This window comes from Ahaetulla prasina, chromosome 2 (assembly GCF_028640845.1).
Source record: "Ahaetulla prasina isolate Xishuangbanna chromosome 2, ASM2864084v1, whole genome shotgun sequence".
Classification (NCBI taxonomy): Eukaryota; Metazoa; Chordata; class Lepidosauria; order Squamata; family Colubridae; genus Ahaetulla; species Ahaetulla prasina.
The window spans coordinates 159,160,183-159,177,943 of record NC_080540.1 but is presented as its reverse complement, the minus strand read 5'-3'; the positions used below and the strand labels follow the sequence as shown (position 1 = coordinate 159,177,943).

The 17,761-nt window shown below is 46.4% G+C and overlaps 1 protein-coding gene across 1 annotated transcript; it reads right to left on the bottom strand.

Moving 5' to 3' along the window:
* Nucleotides 1-1,101: 1,101 nt before the first annotated feature.
* LOC131193217 (aquaporin-5-like) lies at nt 1,102-14,458 on the bottom strand. The gene is made up of 4 exons (XM_058173200.1): nt 13,980-14,458; nt 6,736-6,900; nt 4,102-4,185; nt 1,102-2,911 (listed from the first exon to the last, which is right to left on the bottom strand). Exons 1-4 carry the CDS (start codon nt 14,340-14,342, stop codon nt 2,738-2,740), a joined length of 786 nt encoding a protein of 261 aa, XP_058029183.1. The 5' UTR covers nt 14,343-14,458; the 3' UTR covers nt 1,102-2,737.
* Nucleotides 14,459-17,761: the final 3,303 nt, after the last annotated feature.

The window sequence follows — 17,761 nt, the reverse complement described above, 5'->3', positions numbered from 1 at the left end:
GTTGGTTTGGGGCCTCCATTTGGCTCCCTGGGGTAACCAGCTTTCTTATATAAATCATTTAACCTACTGCATCTTGCAATTGAAGTACAGGTAGTCCTTACAACAGTTCACTTAGTGACCACTCAAAAGTTACAACATCACTAAAAAAAATGAGTTATGACCATTTTTCACACTTATGACTGTTGCAGCAGCCCCAGGGTCACATGGTTTACATTTGGATGCTTGACAGCTGACTCGCATTTATGACAGTTGCAGTGTCCCTGGGTCATGTGATCCTCTTTTGTGACTTTCTGAACAAGCAAGGTCAATGGGGAAGGCAGATTCACTTAACAACCAGGTTACTAGCTGAACAACTGCAGTGATTCACTTAGCAAACGTGGCAAGAGAGGTCATAAAATGGGCCATAAAACTCACTTAACAACAGTTTCACTTAGCAACAGAAATCTGGGGCTCAATTGCGATCATAAGTCAAGGACTCCCTGAAGATGGCTCATCAGAGATATCCTTGATGAAGAAGGAAACAAGATGGTGGCTGCATTAAGTGTTAGCCCTGTCCTTTCTGTACACACATTGACATACATTTACAAAGAGGGTGGCGCTTCTACTGTGTAGGCGTGCTGTCCTCTCCACTTCCTTGCCTCTTCTCCCCCATGCTGTTCCTTAAATCTCACACACTTTCAGCCAAAGGTTATTATACACCATCTTTCTTTTTTATTGATAATAAATAATTCAATACATAACAAATATTGACAAAGCCCCCAAGCAAAACGCATTCTTCTTTTGAAGAAAAACAATAGTTGGACATGACCTGTTCCCTCCAAAATTAAGTTATAAAGCAGGTAAGTGTATAACATTTGTTCTGGGACTTTTAGGTGGAGAATGAGGGCTTTTCCCCCTCATAAAAGGTAGGCTTTCTTAGAATTCAACTTGGTTTTTTAGCTTGGCCTTTCATCACATTCTCTTGAACCACAGCTGTTGTCATTCAGGGAACTTTCTCTTGCTCTGTAGGCCTGACAGATAAGGTGGTCTTTCTCTGCAGGTAGATTTTTCCCCCTATCAGGCACACACTGAGCTCAGATTAGTTTATTTAAGATTTCTAGGTGGAGAAGGAGTCTTCCCCCTGCCCTGTATATCACTCAGGCTTTCCTAAGGTCCACCGGATAACCCTTTCGGTGGAGCTAATACAATTTTGTCCACATGGATGTTATCTGATCCTGATCTTTCCCCAGAGTGCTAAGCAATATTGCATCTTTCTCATGCTAGGGGAGAATTCTGTCTAAAATTGCATGCCTTTATAGTTATTTTACATACGTCCTCATTCTTTGGGGTGGGAGGGTGGGGTGGGAATTCATTTGGTGTTACCCTGAGGCAGGAAAGGGAGAGTGAAATGGTGAGTCATCCCAGGTGTTATGAGTGGTTTGCCCTCCCATGTTGCTGCACCTTCCTGTACTGCTTCTCTCTCTGTATCTGGAATCCAAGCATAAGTTGAATGCTGTTGTCAGCTACCAGAGCCCACTTCTATCTACTGTGATTGGTTTTACTCCTGGTACCATTTCTACCAATTAATTGTGGTTCTCCTCCCCTGATCTCCCTTGTTGACTTGTTCTAAGCAAGACAGATGGTGGCAGCTCTTCTTCATTCTCAGCTCCTTCTCTCTCTGCATCAGAAGCATGCAAGAACGGAGTCAGGATAATCTAAATCAGGGGTCTCCAACCTTGGCAACTTTAAGACTTGTGGACTTCAACTCCCAGAGTTCCTCAGTCAGCTCTGGGCGTTAAAGTCCACAAGTCTTAAAGTTGCCAAAGTTGGAGACCCCTGATCTAAATGACTATGGGAGACAGACTGGCCTCTGTTGAATAGCCCTCAAAGAATTTTTGTCTGTTGCTTTTTGGAGGATGGAAATTAAGCCAAAGGAAAGAACTTTGATGTACCGTATTCCCTTTGAACCCTGAAATCACTTTAGGAAGGGAATGGCTGCAGGCAGTTCCTGAGGACACTTGCTTCCCTCAGCATTTTATGACAAGAAGAAGACCATTTATAGATCTTAAAGTACTATCTTCTTTTAAGAAGATTTGTCTTCACGGGACCTCCTACAAATCCTCACAGGTCCCACTGCAAAGCTGCTCTCAGTTTTTCCCTCTTTCAGCTCAGGGTTTCGCTTCATATTTCGGCTGCCTTAAATATTAAAATTAAAAACATCCTAACCCATTTCAAAACAAGCGACAAATATTGGTGCATAGATGAGATGAGCTAAAGCCATTGTGCCCCACCACTCCCCACAAAAAAGCCTGGAGCATATCAATAAACCTGTAGTGACAAATTCTGGACTCCTGCCATGAAGTCAAACGTCAATATCTAAACAAATGACTGTGCCCTGTTGTAAAAAGAAAGAAAGAAAGAAAGAAAGAAAGAAAGAAAGAAAGAAAGAAAGAAAGAAAGAAAGAAAGAAATGTGGATAGAACAATCTTGGAGCACATCCAGATTTTTGCAGCCCCAGGAAATGAAGGTACTGTCCTTGTCTGATTTTGCTGTTTGAATGAGCCATGTTTTCTCATGCACTCACATACATACAGCTGTGGGTTCAAGGCAGTTATTTAGGCAAATAAGCTGTTTCCATTCCCTCTTCAGATCCTGGGCACTGGGGGAAGCTTCTTGGGCTTACAAGGTATGCAGTGAGTGTTTATCGACATGCAAGCCATCCGGTTCCTTCTCTCCCTCTCCTTCTGATCGCTTTTGCTTATGGAGAAGACATTTCCATGCTTTTCTCTTTTTCTTCCCACTCTTCCTCTGACTCGTAAGTACCTTTGATGATGGCTACTCTTTCAGACATATTCATTGAGTGAGGAAGCAGAAGGTAGTTGTACAAGAGAGAAGCTAGAATGGCTCCAGAAATGGGTCCAACCCAGAACACCTAAAAAAAAAACAATACAAGGAATTCGTTAAAGACTTTCAAATTTCCTCAATTAAGCCAGCTAGCGCAGTTAATACAGTTATGGTTGGGTTTGCACAACATAGGGGTCTCGGTTTAATGGGGCCGAGTAGGTTTGGTAGGTTCTGAAAAGCTATCCATTATTTTAACAAGTTGTGTGAATCAGAATATCCTATTAAGACATGATAACATTTTTTTTTGATATAGCATATTATGCGACACAGCCTAGTTCATAATGCCTCTGAATTTCAGAAAAATTGAATTGTTTCTGCTTGTGCAAAATCTCTGACTTTTCAGAAGCTAGTATGAACTCTATCCAGGCAGTGGTGTGTGTGTGTGTGTGTGTGTGTGTGTGTGTGTGTGTGTGTATTGATTCCTTGATTGTCTTCAGATTCTTATGAAATTAACATCAATTTGAAAGTTCTTTTTTTAAAAAAATCAAAAAACAAAGACAAACCAAAAAAAAAATACGAGTTTCAAGGAAGGAAATAATGTTTCAGTGATACTGGTGGTGATTGTTATGGGCTTCTGCATTTCAGTTTTTTCAACTCACATTTTAAGAACCATAGTTTCAACTGAGATATGAACATGTGAAACTAGAGACAGAGAAATCCTGTTCCGTTACGAACATTACAGAATTTTTGGCTCAGCATGGTTGCAAAGCAGAAGAGAATAATGCTATACTTTTTTTTGAAATATTTCTGGGTTATATATTGAATTATAAATTAGATCATGATGTTATTGATCTGGAGTAGACCATAATCCAACCCCATTTCTACTTAGCGCAAGAACCCATTCCTTATGATTTGGAAACTATATTTCTGTGACCAACCCTCATTTTGATAAACTACAATGTCAAGGTCCTTTTCATATATAATGTTATTAAGGTAGGTATTGCCCATGCTATACCTGTGGGTTTAGTTTTTTTTTAATGGAGAACTTTGCAGTTATCTGATTAACTTCCGTTCTGTTCTTTTCATCCCACTTTTCTAATTTATTATAATATCTTGGATGTTCTATTTTCTTCAGTATTAATTATCCTTCCCAGTTTTATGTCATCTGCTAACTGAATAAGCATTTCTTCTTCTATAAAGCTGCCATTAAGAATACGGTTTGACCAATTTCATTTTGATTACTATGAACTATGCCACTATGATAAATTGACTTCTTACCCAATGAGCAGAGGTAAATCTTTTCATGACAACTGCAGGTCCAAAAGATCTGGCAGGATTCATAGAGCAGCCAGTGAAATAGATCTATAGAGGAGAACAACAAAATAGGCATATAAACTTCTCTTGCCACTTCAAGGCGGACTTTTCTAACAATCTGTTTGCTCCCTCCCTTGGAAGATCACCTGTCAATTGTCCTTCAGGTAACATTTCCCTAGACCCGTTTCAGTCTGGCTTCCGACCCGGGTACAGTACGGAGACGGCTTTGGTCGTGTTGGTGGATGATCTCTGGAGGGCCAGGGACAGGGGTTGTTCCTCTGCCCTGGTCCTATTAGATCTCTCAGCGGCTTTTGATACCATCGACCATGGTATCCTGCTGCACCGGTTAGGGAGTTTGGGAGTGGGAGGCACCGTTTATCGGTGGTTCTCCTCCTATCTCTCTGACCGGTCGCAGACGGTGTTGGCAGGGGGGCAGAGATCGACCACAAGGCCCCTCACATGTGGGGTGCCGCAGGGGTCGATTCTCTCGCCTCTCCTGTTCAACATCTATATGAAGCCGCTGGGTGAGATCATCAATGGCTTTGGGGTGAGGTACCAACTGTACGCTGATGATATGCAGCTGTACTTTTCCACCCCAGGCCATCCCAACGAAGCCATCGAAGTGCTGTCCCGGTGTTTGGAAGCTGTACGGGTCTGGATGGGGAGAAACAGGCTCAAACTCAATCCCTCCAAGACGGAGTGGCTGTGGATGCCGGCACCCCGGTACAGTCAGCTGCAGGTGCGGCTGACTGTTGGGGGTGAATCATTGGCCCAAGTGGAAAGGGTGTGCAACTTGGGCGTCCTCCTGGATGGACGGTTGTCCTTCGAAGATCATTTGACGACCGTCGCCAGGAGGGCTTTTTACCAGGTTCGCCTGGTCCGCCAGTTGCGCCCCTTCCTTGACCGGGATGCCTTATGCACGGTCACTCATGCTCTGGTTACCTCTCACTTGGACTACTGTAATGCTCTCTACATGGGGCTCCCCTTGAAGAGCACCCGGAGGCTCCAGTTGGTTCAGAATGCAGCTGCGTGGGTGATAGTGGGAGCCATACGTTGCTCCCATGTAACACCTCTCCTGCGCAGTCTGCACTGGCTACCTGTGGTCTTTCGGGTGCACTTCAAGGTGTTGGTGACTACCTTTAAAGCGCTCCATGGCTTAGGGCCAGGGTACTTACGGGACCGCCTGCTGTTACCAAATACCTCCCACCGACCTGTACGCTCGCACAGAGAGGGACTCCTTAGGGTGCTGTCCATCAAGCAATGTCAGCTGGCGGCCCCCAGGGGGAGGGCCTTCTCTGTGGGGGCTCCCACCCTTTGGAACGAACTTCCCCCTGGACTCCAGCAACTGCCAGACCTTCGGACTTTCCGCCGCGAGCTGAAGACCTATTTGTTTGTTCGCGCCGGACTGGCATAGGATTTTAATAGGATTTTAATTAGTTTTAATGTTTTAATATTTTATAATTCGGGGTTTTATTTTTAATATTTTAATTCAGCCATTTGTAATAAGTTTTTTAATTATGATTTTATGTGTATATCTCTGTTGTTTTATTATGGCTGTAAACCGCCCTGAGTCCTTCAGGAGAAGGGCGGTATAAAAATTTAATAAATAAAAAAATAAAATAAATAAATTTCTCTTGCCATATACGATGGGAAACCTGGCTTTCTATATCACAGCAGCCAAATATTAAAGGGCCTCCTATAGATCCTGCTCTCAGCACCAGTCATGGAGAACACGAAAGGTCAGTCAATACACACCAAGGAAGAGTTATTGTTTAAGAGGAACTTTGGCAGTTCCATCTATGGCTTGATGCTACAGAGGCTTTACCATCTGTGCTGATGTTTGGAGGAAAGACAGCCAGCATGAAGTTCAACACAGGTACCATATGGATTGTGAGGACTGAGTGTTATGAATTCTGTTAATTACACCACTCACAAAAGCTTCTGCCTACAACACGGGTTGCAGCCTTGCCCTGGGCTGCATTGAGTGAAGAGGAATATATATTACATAACATAATTAATATGTACTGATAACAAACTTTCATTTTAAAAAAATATTTTTATTGTGGGGCCACATTTCTAGTTGTCCAAGGTTGTATGTGACGGTGGCCTGTGTGGTCGTTTGTGGGTTGGAAACACCTAGTCTTCAATGCCTACAGTAGATCCTAAATTTGTTTTGAAATTTTGTGCCTTAGAATTGGGAAGTCGTTGCCTAGCACAGGGGTCTCCAACCTTGGCAACCTTAAGACTTGGGGACTTCAACTCCCAGAATTCCTCAGCCATTCTGGGAGTTGAAGTCCCCAAATCTTAAGGTTGCCAAGGTTGGAGACCCCTGGTCTAGGAAGTTATCCTATTCTCAGAACATCCCCATATTCCTAATGGACAACTGTGCAGAAAAGGTTGTAGCTACAGATACCTTGTTCCCCTGGAGTTCACACACAAGCTGCTTGCACAGAAGGACAAACAGACTGTAATAGTTATAGTACCTTATGATCTGAGGGTCGTTACCAGCCAAAAGCGGCAGTGATGAGTCAAATAAGTACACTCCCTCCATTTGCTCCTTTCTTCGGCTTTTGTACAATGAGCACAAACAACACTTACCCCCACCAGATGGCCCAGGGTGACTGACAATCCAATAGACAGAGATGGGGATCCCACGTTGTCATTTCGGCGGTTGTCAGTTGAGGCAAAAATGCACAAGACAAGCTGGAAAGTCAAGATAATCTCTAGGACCACAGCCTGACCTGCTGTTGTGTTGTTGCTAAGCTGTTAGAAGAAAAAGGACACCGTTTTAGTCTTGCATGTTCTTGTCAGGAAGTCACTTTTGCTAAAAATCCAGAAGAATTGTGAATGCCGAACTGTGGAACAGGGCTTTGTGATTGCTTTTTAGTTTAAGTCTTTTGAGATGAGATCTGCAATTAACTCTGCACAGTGGCTTTTCTTGTGCCGCTGGGGGTGTGTTCCTTAATCTCAAATAAACAATTCCATTTACCAAGTTTCAGCAGAGGTATGAGATTAGAGGCACCTTCCCAAAAGAACAAGCCAAGAGCTCTGCAAAAAATATAGAGCATGGTTCTTTGGGTGTTAAGAAGTTCAACCCTGATTTCGTAAATGTTAGATCCGAGACTAGCCGAGTAAGGACAAAGGCGAGGCTGCTACAACTCTGCTTTATTGGTATGCAGCTTAACACAACTTACAACTCCAACCGTTCAAACTAGTCAACAACAACTTCTGAGGCGAACGCTAGCCTTGACAGCTACACCAGCAGGAGCTGTCAAGAGGGGAACCAATGACAGCTCTTCCTGGTTCCCGCTTTTCTTGTTGCCTGCGCTTTATCCAATCAGCGCGCGGCTAACCAGCTTTGCTGAGGCAGACAGGACGTAGCCGCGAGGACTTAACACCCCTCAACCCCCGGATCGCGCATGCGTAGTCGGCCAAATACGCCGGTCGGCGTCGACTCCGCCCCGAGCGTCTCAGTTCGGGAAGTGGCGCGGTCGAAGGAGGAGCTGGAGGCCGGCCCTGAAGGACTATCGGTGATGGCCTAGGCGTAGGAGGAGCCGGACCTTCGGAGATCGGACCCAATGGATAATCAGGTACGTCATCCGCCGAGAACGCTCCGGGCTGGCGGTGGTAGTAGATTGGTTGGGACAGTGTTGAGTGGCCTTATCTTCGGCGGGGCCTGATCGATTGGCGGTTCTAATTGGGTAGCGACCTCGGCCTGGGTGGGCGGCTGGGGTTGTTGGCAGTCCACGTCGTCGTCTGTTCTGCGCCTTAATTGATTGATGTGCCGCCGCCACACTCGTCCGTCTGGGAGCTGGACCCTATAAGAGTAGGGTCCAGTTATTTGAATTATGTGCCCCCGCAACCATTTTGTGTCTCCCAAATTTTGTGCAAATATAAGATCCCCTTTATTGAACGCTCGGGCTCTAATATTGGGCTCTTGGAGCTTATCTGGCATGTAAGTGGGGTGCAAACGGTCAAGGACAGTCCTCAACCGTCGTCCCATTAGCAACTCTGCTGGGCTCATCTTAGTCTCTTGGCATGGGGTGGTATGTTGGGCCATTAGATATTTGTTTATATTCTGTTGCCAGTTAGAGGTGCCCAGGCGGCCTAACGCCTCCTTGGCTGACCTCACAGCCCGTTCTGCCCTGCCATTCGCCGCAGGGTGGAACGGGGCCGTGGGGGCATGCCGAACCCCGTGGATTGCTAAAAATTGTAGGAATGACGCCGAAGAGAATTGGGGCCCATTATCAGTGACTAGCACATCTGGGAGTCCGAATGTTGCAAACAGCCTGTCTAGGATCCGGACTATATTGTCTGTGGTGGTGGAGTGCATTAGGAATAATTCTACCCACTTGGTATGCGTCCACCACCACTAAAAACGTTTTCCCGAGAAAGGGGCCGGCGAGATCCAAATGGATCCGAGCCCACGGTCCCCTGGGAGTTTCCCACTCCCGGACTGGCGCGGCAGGGGCTACAGCCCTTGAACCCTGGCATTGCTGGCAACGCCCAACCCACAATTCTATGTCATGGTCTAGCTTCGGCCACCAGACATAGCTGCGACCTAGGGCTTTCATTCTCCCTATACCCGGGTGGGCCATGTGAAGGCATTCTAGCACCTGAGACCGGAGGGCCGGAGGTACCACCACCCGACCCCCCCAGAGCAGGCATCCCTTGTGCACTGACAATTCCCCTTGCCTGCGGGTATACGGCAGGAATTCTGGCCCCACTGTTCCGTGCGGCCAGCCCCTGCAGGCCCAGTCGAGGACTTGCATCAAAATTGGGTCTTTGGCGGACTCTCGAGAGACGTCGAGAGCTGAGATAGGGGAGTTAGACTCCTCTATTAGAAGCACCGGCAGGGACGGGGCCGGGTCTATGACCCCGCCGAGGGGGCAGCGGCTGAGGGCATCTGCGTGTCCTATAGCACTTCCCGGCTTATGTTTCAGCTGATAGGAATAAGCCGCTAGGAATTCTGTCCACGCGCCATGCGTGACAATATCTGTGGGGTAGGGCGGTCACTGGCTAGCAATCCTAACAATGGCTTATGGTCAGTGATCAGGGAAAAGAAACGGCCATATAGATAATCGTGGAATCTCTTGATTCCAGCGACAATGGCAAGGGCCTCTCTGTCCAGCTGACTATAGTTCCGTTCAGCTGGAGAGAGAGTGCGCGAGTAAAACGCTATGGGGGCCTCCAACCCGTTTGGGAACTGGTGGCTGAGGACAGCCCCAACCCCGTACGGTGAGGCGTCACAAGTGAGTGTCAGGGGGAGCTTTTCATTGTACTGTACCAGGACAGCGGAAGAAGTCAGGAGCCGCTTGACAGCATCAAAGGAAGCTGCCGCGGCTTTAGACCAATTCCAAGAGGCGCCAGCATCTAGGAGGCGGTGAAGTGGCTCGGCCACCGTCGCCTTATGGGGGAGGAATATAGCATAAAAATTTAGGAGGCCCAAGAAGGCTTGGAGCTCGGCCTTGGACTTGGGTGTGGGGGCCCTTCGGATTGCTTCAACTTTCGAGGGGGTTGGACGGATGCCGTGGGCATCCACAAGGAACCCTAAGAACTCGACTTGGGGCACTCCGATATGACACTTGTCCTTCCTCAATTTCAACCCCGCCTGGCGGAATCGGCCTAAGACAGCCTTTACCTTGGTGACCAGTTCTGGGAGGTCTTTACCAGACACCAGAACATCATCAAAGTACGGAACAACTCCGGGGAGACCATGGAGCATCCGCTCCATAAGTCCCTGGAATATTCCTGGCGCTACACTGACTGCAAACTGGAGTCGTGTACATTTGAAAGCTCCCCGGTGGGTGACGATGGTCTGAGCGAGAGCTGTGTCCTCATCCACCGGGAGCTGTTGATAGGCCTGTGCCAAATCCAATTTGGCAAAAACCCGGCCTTGGCCCAGGGAGTGGAGCAAATGCTGTACTACCGGGACAGGGTACGGGTTGGCTTGGAGTGCTTTATTTATCGTCCCCTTGTAGTCCGCACAGATCCGTATGGATCCGTCCGGCTTCAGGGGGGTCACGATGGGGGTTTCCCATTTAGCGTGATCAATGGGAACCAGAATGCCCTGGGCTATGAGTTTGTCCAGCTGTTCGTCTACCCTCGGTCGGAGTGCTAAAGGGACCCGTCTGGGCTTCAATCGAATGGGTTGCACCTGGGGATCAAGCTGAAATGACACTGGGGTTCCATTATATTTACCCAGGGAGTCTTCGAACACGTCAGCGAATTCGCTGGCCAATGCTGACGGCATGTCAAGGGACGTGGCATGGACACCTGCCACGTTTAGGCCAAGGGCAGCGAACCAATCCAGCCCTAGTAGGGTTGGCAAGGCACTTCTAACAACGATCAGTGGTAATCTGCCCTCGAATTTCTGGTATGCCACCCGGAACCTGCCCATGCCCAGGGTTGGGATTGCTTTCCCTTGATAGTCTCGTAATGTCACTGAGCAGGGCTTGAGAGATCCCTTCTCCAGCTTCGGAACTAGCTGTTTCAGGGTAGACCAGGCAATAAGGGAGCGCGACGAGCCGGTATCCACTTCCATGTTGCACCGTGCCCCTTCGAGCTGTACCGTCAGGTGTATTTTGGTGGTAGGCGTTGTGGAGGCGGCGAAACTGACGACATCTTCGGTTGAATCGGAGGCGGTAAAATAGGCACGTTGACGTGGCATCGGTCTCCGGGTTGGGTTCAGCGACTTGGCTCGCTCCGGGGTGTTGTCGCTGGATGGCAGGGTTGCCCTGCACACCCGTGCCAGGTGTCCCCGTTTCCCGCAGCGGCGACAAACAGCTGTTTTGAATTTGCAGTCGCCTCTTGCGTGGTCTCCCCCACAACCCATGCAAGGATTTGGCAGACGCTTGTCGGGGAACCCTTCTCGCCGCCTCTGGCGGAGCTTCAGGCGGCACACTTCTGCGTCTTCGTCCGACGAGCCCCCCTGAGTAGCATCTTCATGGTGGACTCCCAGGGGGCGATCGCTTGCTAGGTGTCCCCTCTGGTGTCGCTGGAGCTCAGCGGCCGAGTCATCGGCTAGTTCTGCAGCTCTGGCCTCGGATAAGGCCATGGGAAGATCTAAATCGTTCCGTGCCAGGAGGCGCCGTTGGAGCCTTATGTCTCGGACGCCACAGACCAACTGGTCTAACAGCATGTCATCCAGAAAATCTCTAAACTCACATTGGAGGGCAGCCAATCTCAAGGAAGCCATATAAGCATTAATTGATTGTCCTTCCTTTTGCATGCAATGCCGGAAAGCGTGTCGGCGGGCAATTCGGGAGGGGGCGGGCGCGTAGTGATTCTTTAGTTTTTCCACCAGCACTTCCCAGGATAAGTCAAAAACTAGCTGTGGGGCAGCGAGTGCTCGAGCGGTACTGAACACTTCGCTGCCGCATGAGCTTAGGAAATAACCCCGTTTCCTCGCGCCGGACAAGTCCGCGAGATTATTGGCGTGCAGGGAACACTCGAACCTCTCAATGTATTCGTCCCACTTCTCGGACGAAGGGACGAACGGCGGAAAGATAGGTAATGCACTGGCCATAACTACGTGAGCCGGCGTCTCTCTTGCCGCGTTGTAATTGGCTTCTCCAGACGCTTCCTTCTCTGTCTGTAGCTCGGATCTTTTAACGTCGGTAGGATCCCACCTTCGTCGCCAGTGTTAGATCCGAGACTAGCCGAGTAAGGACAAAGGCGAGGCTGCTACAACTCTGCTTTATTGGTATGCAGCTTAACACAACTTACAACTCCAACCGTTCAAACTAGTCAACAACAACTTCTGAGGCGAACGCTAGCCTTGACAGCTACACCAGCAGGAGCTGTCAAGAGGGGAACCAATGACAGCTCTTCCTGGTTCCCGCTTTTCTTGTTGCCTGCGCTTTATCCAATCAGCGCGCGGCTAACCAGCTTTGCTGAGGCAGACAGGACGTAGCCGCGAGGACTTAACAGTAAAAATCTCTTTCATGTTGTGTCTTGGTCACAGAAATTAAGCCTCGTCTCCTTCATCCCATCTGGAACATTTTCCTTTGGATAATTGTCAAATTGCCTTTAAAACCGTGGGGGCTTGTTGAAGATAACAGAAGGAAAAATAAGAGATTGTTCAGTAATTTGGAATAGATTTAAATTTTCTTTTAGGTCGCCTCACTTGGAGGTACCTTATTTATTTATTTATTTATTTATTTCGATTTTTATACCGCCCTTCTCCCGAAGGACTCAGGGTGGTGTACAGCCAAGTAAAAATAGCCAAGTAAACCTTGACCTTTAAATGGGTCCTGATATCATACTTAATGCAAGAATCTGTTAAATTTGACTTAGAAAAGCCCGGTATTAATATATACTTCATTTTAAATTCCATTGGGGATTTACATGTATTTTTTTACCACCTAAGGCAATGCTTACTTTAGTTGGGGTCATAATGCAAATAGAAAGCTTTGATGGAGCAAGGGGCTCTGGGATTCTCTCCCCTTAGGTTTTTCTTCTAATGACCATAATTAGACAATTGATACAATATCTAAATAACCCGGTTAGTGACCGCTGATGAATTAAGAAGCGATGGAGAAATAAAGGGAGAAATAAAAGCCGGTTTGACCTAGTGGTTAAGACGCTGGTCTAGTTTTGCCTTAACACGACAACCGGCTGGGGGACTTTGGACTAGTCACTCTCTCTCAGCCAAACCCACCTCAGAGGGCTGTTGTTGTGGGGAAAATAGGAGAAGGAAGGTCTTTTAGGTATGTTTGCCACCTTGAATTATTTACAAAAATAATAAAAGCAGGGTCAAAAATCTAAAAAATAAAAAGGGGTCCTTGGGAAAAGCATGGAATGAGGAGACATCGTCCATAACCTGAAATCATGGCATAATTCTGAGTAGAAGCAGTCTCGAATTCTAGTTGTAATTCTTAGAGGCCTGAAACTCCCACTTGCATTTAATAAGGGAGGTTTATGGATATGATAAACTATTTCCATTTTGCTGCAAAGAAAACATACAGGTGTCCCTGCAGTCGCCAAGGGCCATACAAATCTTGAGATTTGCTTTTATATGGTCCTTCAAATATTATCTCCATGCTTTTTTCTGTATCTTTTTTTTGGTCCGGCTCTAATAACGTTTCTCACAAGCTTCCCAGATGGTTTGACTAATTTATTATGATGAAACCTTGGGTTCAATGAATTTAATGGTGCCCTGTGATCTTTTCCAGGGATCTGGAGATAGGGCTGTTCTACATGTTTGTGGCTGTCCGTCCTTTTCTGTTCAAAGCCCTCTTTCCTTGCGCTGAGCCAGAAGTGATTACCTTGATTATCAAAAGCTTGGAGGAAACAATAGAGTAAATGATATATATGTGTATGCTCGTGTGTGTGCATGTAAATCCTAGGCTCCATTCTTTCGATGCCTTTCCAAGAACACACAAGCCAAGACTCACAAACTTGCATTAAGTGTGAAATGACTAGGAAAAGGAAAACAATGAATCTTTAATAAGCAACCAATAACTCTAGGTAGATTCCGTACGCTGTTCCTGCTGATCCTTTGATCTGTGATTGAGTTAATGCATTTCTTGCTTTCCTTTTTAAACTGACTCACTCATCCCCTTAGGACATGGGGACAGTTGCACAGAGCTCTGCCTTGTAAATAGCTCCATGCATGCTAGTAAACTTCTAGGGCCATGAATAAGAGAACGTTTCCCTCTTACGTTCCATTTGTTGTACCACCTGCTCTCTGGCAATGGAAAAGACATTCTTGCACCAGTATCCAGGAACAGAACAGCTGCTACTTTTTTTCCCCTGAGATGCAAATTTTCCTTGGACCTGCTTGAGAATTCGTCCTACAGATTATTAGACCCCACCGCCTTGTGAGAGGATGTACTTACCCCATTGGCTGCCAGATTACCACGGGCATTGGTGGGGGTCACTCCGTAAAGGATGCCTGCACCAGCAATGGCCCCCAGCAGCTGAGCCACGATGTAAAACAACATCCGGAGGAAAGAGATCTGGTTCCCAACGAAGAAGGCGATGGTCACCGCTGGGTTGATATGGCCACCACTGATATGACCAAAGGTCTGTACCATTGTGCCAATGGCCAAGCCAAATGCCAGGGAAATCTGAAGGACGCTTGGCAAGGCTGATGGCCACTTCAAGGCTGAGCCCAAACCGAAGAACACAAAAATCATGGTTGCCAAGAACTCGGTGAAGACGGCTCGGAGAAAAACAACAGTGCAAACCTCTCTCCTCATGGCTGGGCTGGAGCTGATAGACTGGTGATGATAAGGCCAAAGTTGTAAAAGGATTGTCCAAAAGTTGGGGCCATGCAGATAGATAGATATATATATAGCTTTCTTTCTGTAGGTGTAGCAAGAAGGGATTGTGCCCAAGTGTGGGTGGAGCCAAGAAGGTGGCCAGTCCTCTCTTCTACCTGCTCTTCTGGAATTTGGAAACTTTCCATCTTCAAGCCAAGGTCTAAGCTTTCCCCTTTTGCAAGCTCCAATTTGGATGCTAATTTCCTTATTTTTATCTCCACACAATGGAGCCCTGTTGAATGCCTTGCTGTCATGAGATAGCCACAACATTGCATAATGACATACAGATTAGCACCTAGTCTGTTTACTCTGCCCCTTTTCCCACTCCATGGCCTTTTTCCTTTCTAAGCATGTTTGATTTGTAACCTTAGGCTTTTTTTTTTAAAGGATTTTTTTTAACAGAATTTGGATTGTGGCACCTTTGGTCTACTTCTTTAATCCTTGGACAATCATAAGTGGGCAGCTTTGCCAAACTGAATTCTTCGAGAAATGAATATTTTTCCCACCAATGAATTTTTTTTTCCACAGAGGAAAGAAACTGGAGAACTTGAAAGCCAGTCCGTGCCCTCATGTGCTGATTTGTCCCAAGGCTAGAGTTCGTAAGGAAGCTGGTGAATCAGGTATAACTATACAAATGGAATCTATTTGATTTGACAAGATTCTTCAGGATTTACAATGAAGGGAAATGCTACATCAGGAGCGCTGGGGCCTTACAGTCTAATTGGCTCTAGTTGATTCTCAGAGGCCAGCCTTTATTTCTCAGCAAATATCTTCCGATTGAGTTTCTTCAAGCCTTTGGTAGATCTATTTGTTTATTAGCTGGTTATCCTGCCTTCCTTTCCGGAACTCAGGAAACTGCACTCCTTCCTCCAAAAGCTGTGGCGGACACACGCAAATTCGATTTGGATTAACTGCAATTGCTCCTTGCCAAATGTTGTTTCATTTCACAGTTGTCATTTGCGATCAACAGTTATTATCCTGTCTCATCTGCCTTCTGAGATAGATTGATGGGCTTCCCATTTTGCAAGTAAAAGAAAACAACAAGAACAGTCTGAGAGACAGAAAGACAGCAAAACCTTTACTCAGCTGTCTGGGCAAGGGTTTGTGCTCAAGGCAACTGTCTGGATTGAGGGTTTGTCCTCAGTCCCGCCACTGCTGTGGTGTGCAGAGAAATGAATGCAAAATAAAAGAGACTGAAAATGCCACAGGTCAGTGGGGTCTGCAACAGTGGTGAAATCCAATTTTTTTTACTACCGGTTCTGTGGGCGTGGCTTGGTGGGCGTCACAGAGGAAGGATACTGCAAAATCTCCATTCCCACCCCATTCCTGAGGGAAGGTTATTGCAAAATCTCCATTCCCACCCCACTCTGGGGCCAGCTAGAGGTGGTATTTGCTTGTTAGATCGGGCAATGAAGGAGGCACGAGACCAAGCTAGTGACAACAGCTCTTTTATTTAGTGTGAGACTTCAGCAAGGGGCACCGGCAGAAGGTGCCCCTTTTATACACACCTGGCTGAGGTACCAGCCAATGAGATTTGAATGTTTTCCTGCCCAAATTCCCACCAATAGAATTGTACACAACGTTGCTGGTTCTTTGAACTACTCAAAATTTCTGCTACCGGTTCTCCAGAACCTGTCAGAACCTGCTGGATTTCACCCCTGGTCTGCAAAATGATTAGCATTGGTCCATCTCAATGTTTAAATCTAGGCAATGCTCCCTGTCCCTGTGGGAGACATATAACCAGCCTCCATACTATGTTTTTTCCATAGCAAACACACAGGACCTGTTTTCCATTAGCAGAGAATCTTAACAATAAGACAATTGTTGCTGGGAGCTGGACCGATAACACTTTCCTGGCAAGGTTGCATTAACTCAACTTGAGAGGAAGCTGGCAGCTTGTTGGCAAATACGTATCCGCGCAGGCTTGGTTTGCCACTATAATCTTTCATGATTTGTACCTACAAAGGCAAATAAACAGTGCTCTTTCTCTGTGCATGAATGCATATGCCAGCCTGTCTCTGTGATGTGAGCACAAAGACAAAGCAGGGGGCGGGGGGCGCATGGGTCTTTGCAGGGGGGACAGAGGCAGCCTCATGTGTGTGTGTTAGTGATGGGTTCTGCCTTCTCCCTAAAGACATTCAGCAGCTTAGTGAGTCCTAGGAAATGATGGGGGAGCAAACACGGAAGAAAGATTAGAGTATTAAATGAGAATTTGGACTATGTTTTATTTGGAACAGCTTACATCTTACATCAACAATACCTGGCAATCGCAGGCTCTTGGGAAGGACTCGATAGGTAAATAAAAGTGTCAGATGTAGTCTAAACATCTGGCTGACTGTGCGAAAAACTATAATCCCCATATAATTAAAAGCACAATGTGTATAAATTAATAATGTAATAAAAATCTTTAATTAAATAATCGATGTAACATTGATAGTAATTAAATATTATATTATTATATTATATAACACATGACCCCCCCAAAGCAACTGGAGCACCACTTGAATACCAATTGGCATTGACAAAATCGTCATCGGTCAATTGCAAAAGGCAGCTTTACTTAGAACAGTTTATATCTTGCGATCAGGGGCGGATTTCAAAACCTGTCCCTACTGGTTCGCTTGTGGGTGCGCGCTCATGCGCGTGTATGACGCTTCTGCACACGTGCAGAAGCTTCTGCATATGCACAGAAGCATCCGGGTGGGTAGGCGGAGCCTCCCACCACCGCTGCTATCAGTTCGCCCGATCTGGGGCGAACCAGTAGCAACCCACCACTGCTTGCAATGATATCTGTAACACCATCAAACATCCACATCTGCCTATCCTGAGTCTTTGGGAAGGACTCAATTGGTGGACAAATATATCAAATCCAGTCTAAACATCTGGATCAGGGGTCTCCAACCTTGGCAACTTTAAGCCTGGAGGACTTCAACACCCAGAATGGAGAATTCTGGGAATTGAAGTCCTCCAGGCTTAAAGTTGCCAAGGTTGGAGACCTCTGATCTGGATGACTGTGTGACCAACCATAACAATAACCACAGCAAGGCAGCTTTTAAGTACTTCAAACAAACGGAGTTGAAATGAATTATCAAGTAACCCAAAATACATAAATATATACCTAATTTAATTGGAAAAGTCATGTCATTAGGCTGTCATCCATCCTTTTTTCCTCCAATTTGGCTTCTCTTGTCTTGATTATTATTGCGAAGGGCAACCAAGCCTCAACTATAACTCCAAATGCCTTGTTTCCCCTATGGGCACTGAGCAACAATTGGGGTGGGAAAGGGTTGGAGGTTGTCAGAAAAATGGATTAGTAAGCTGAAAATTAATGATTCCTTTCCTTGTTGGCAGCAAAT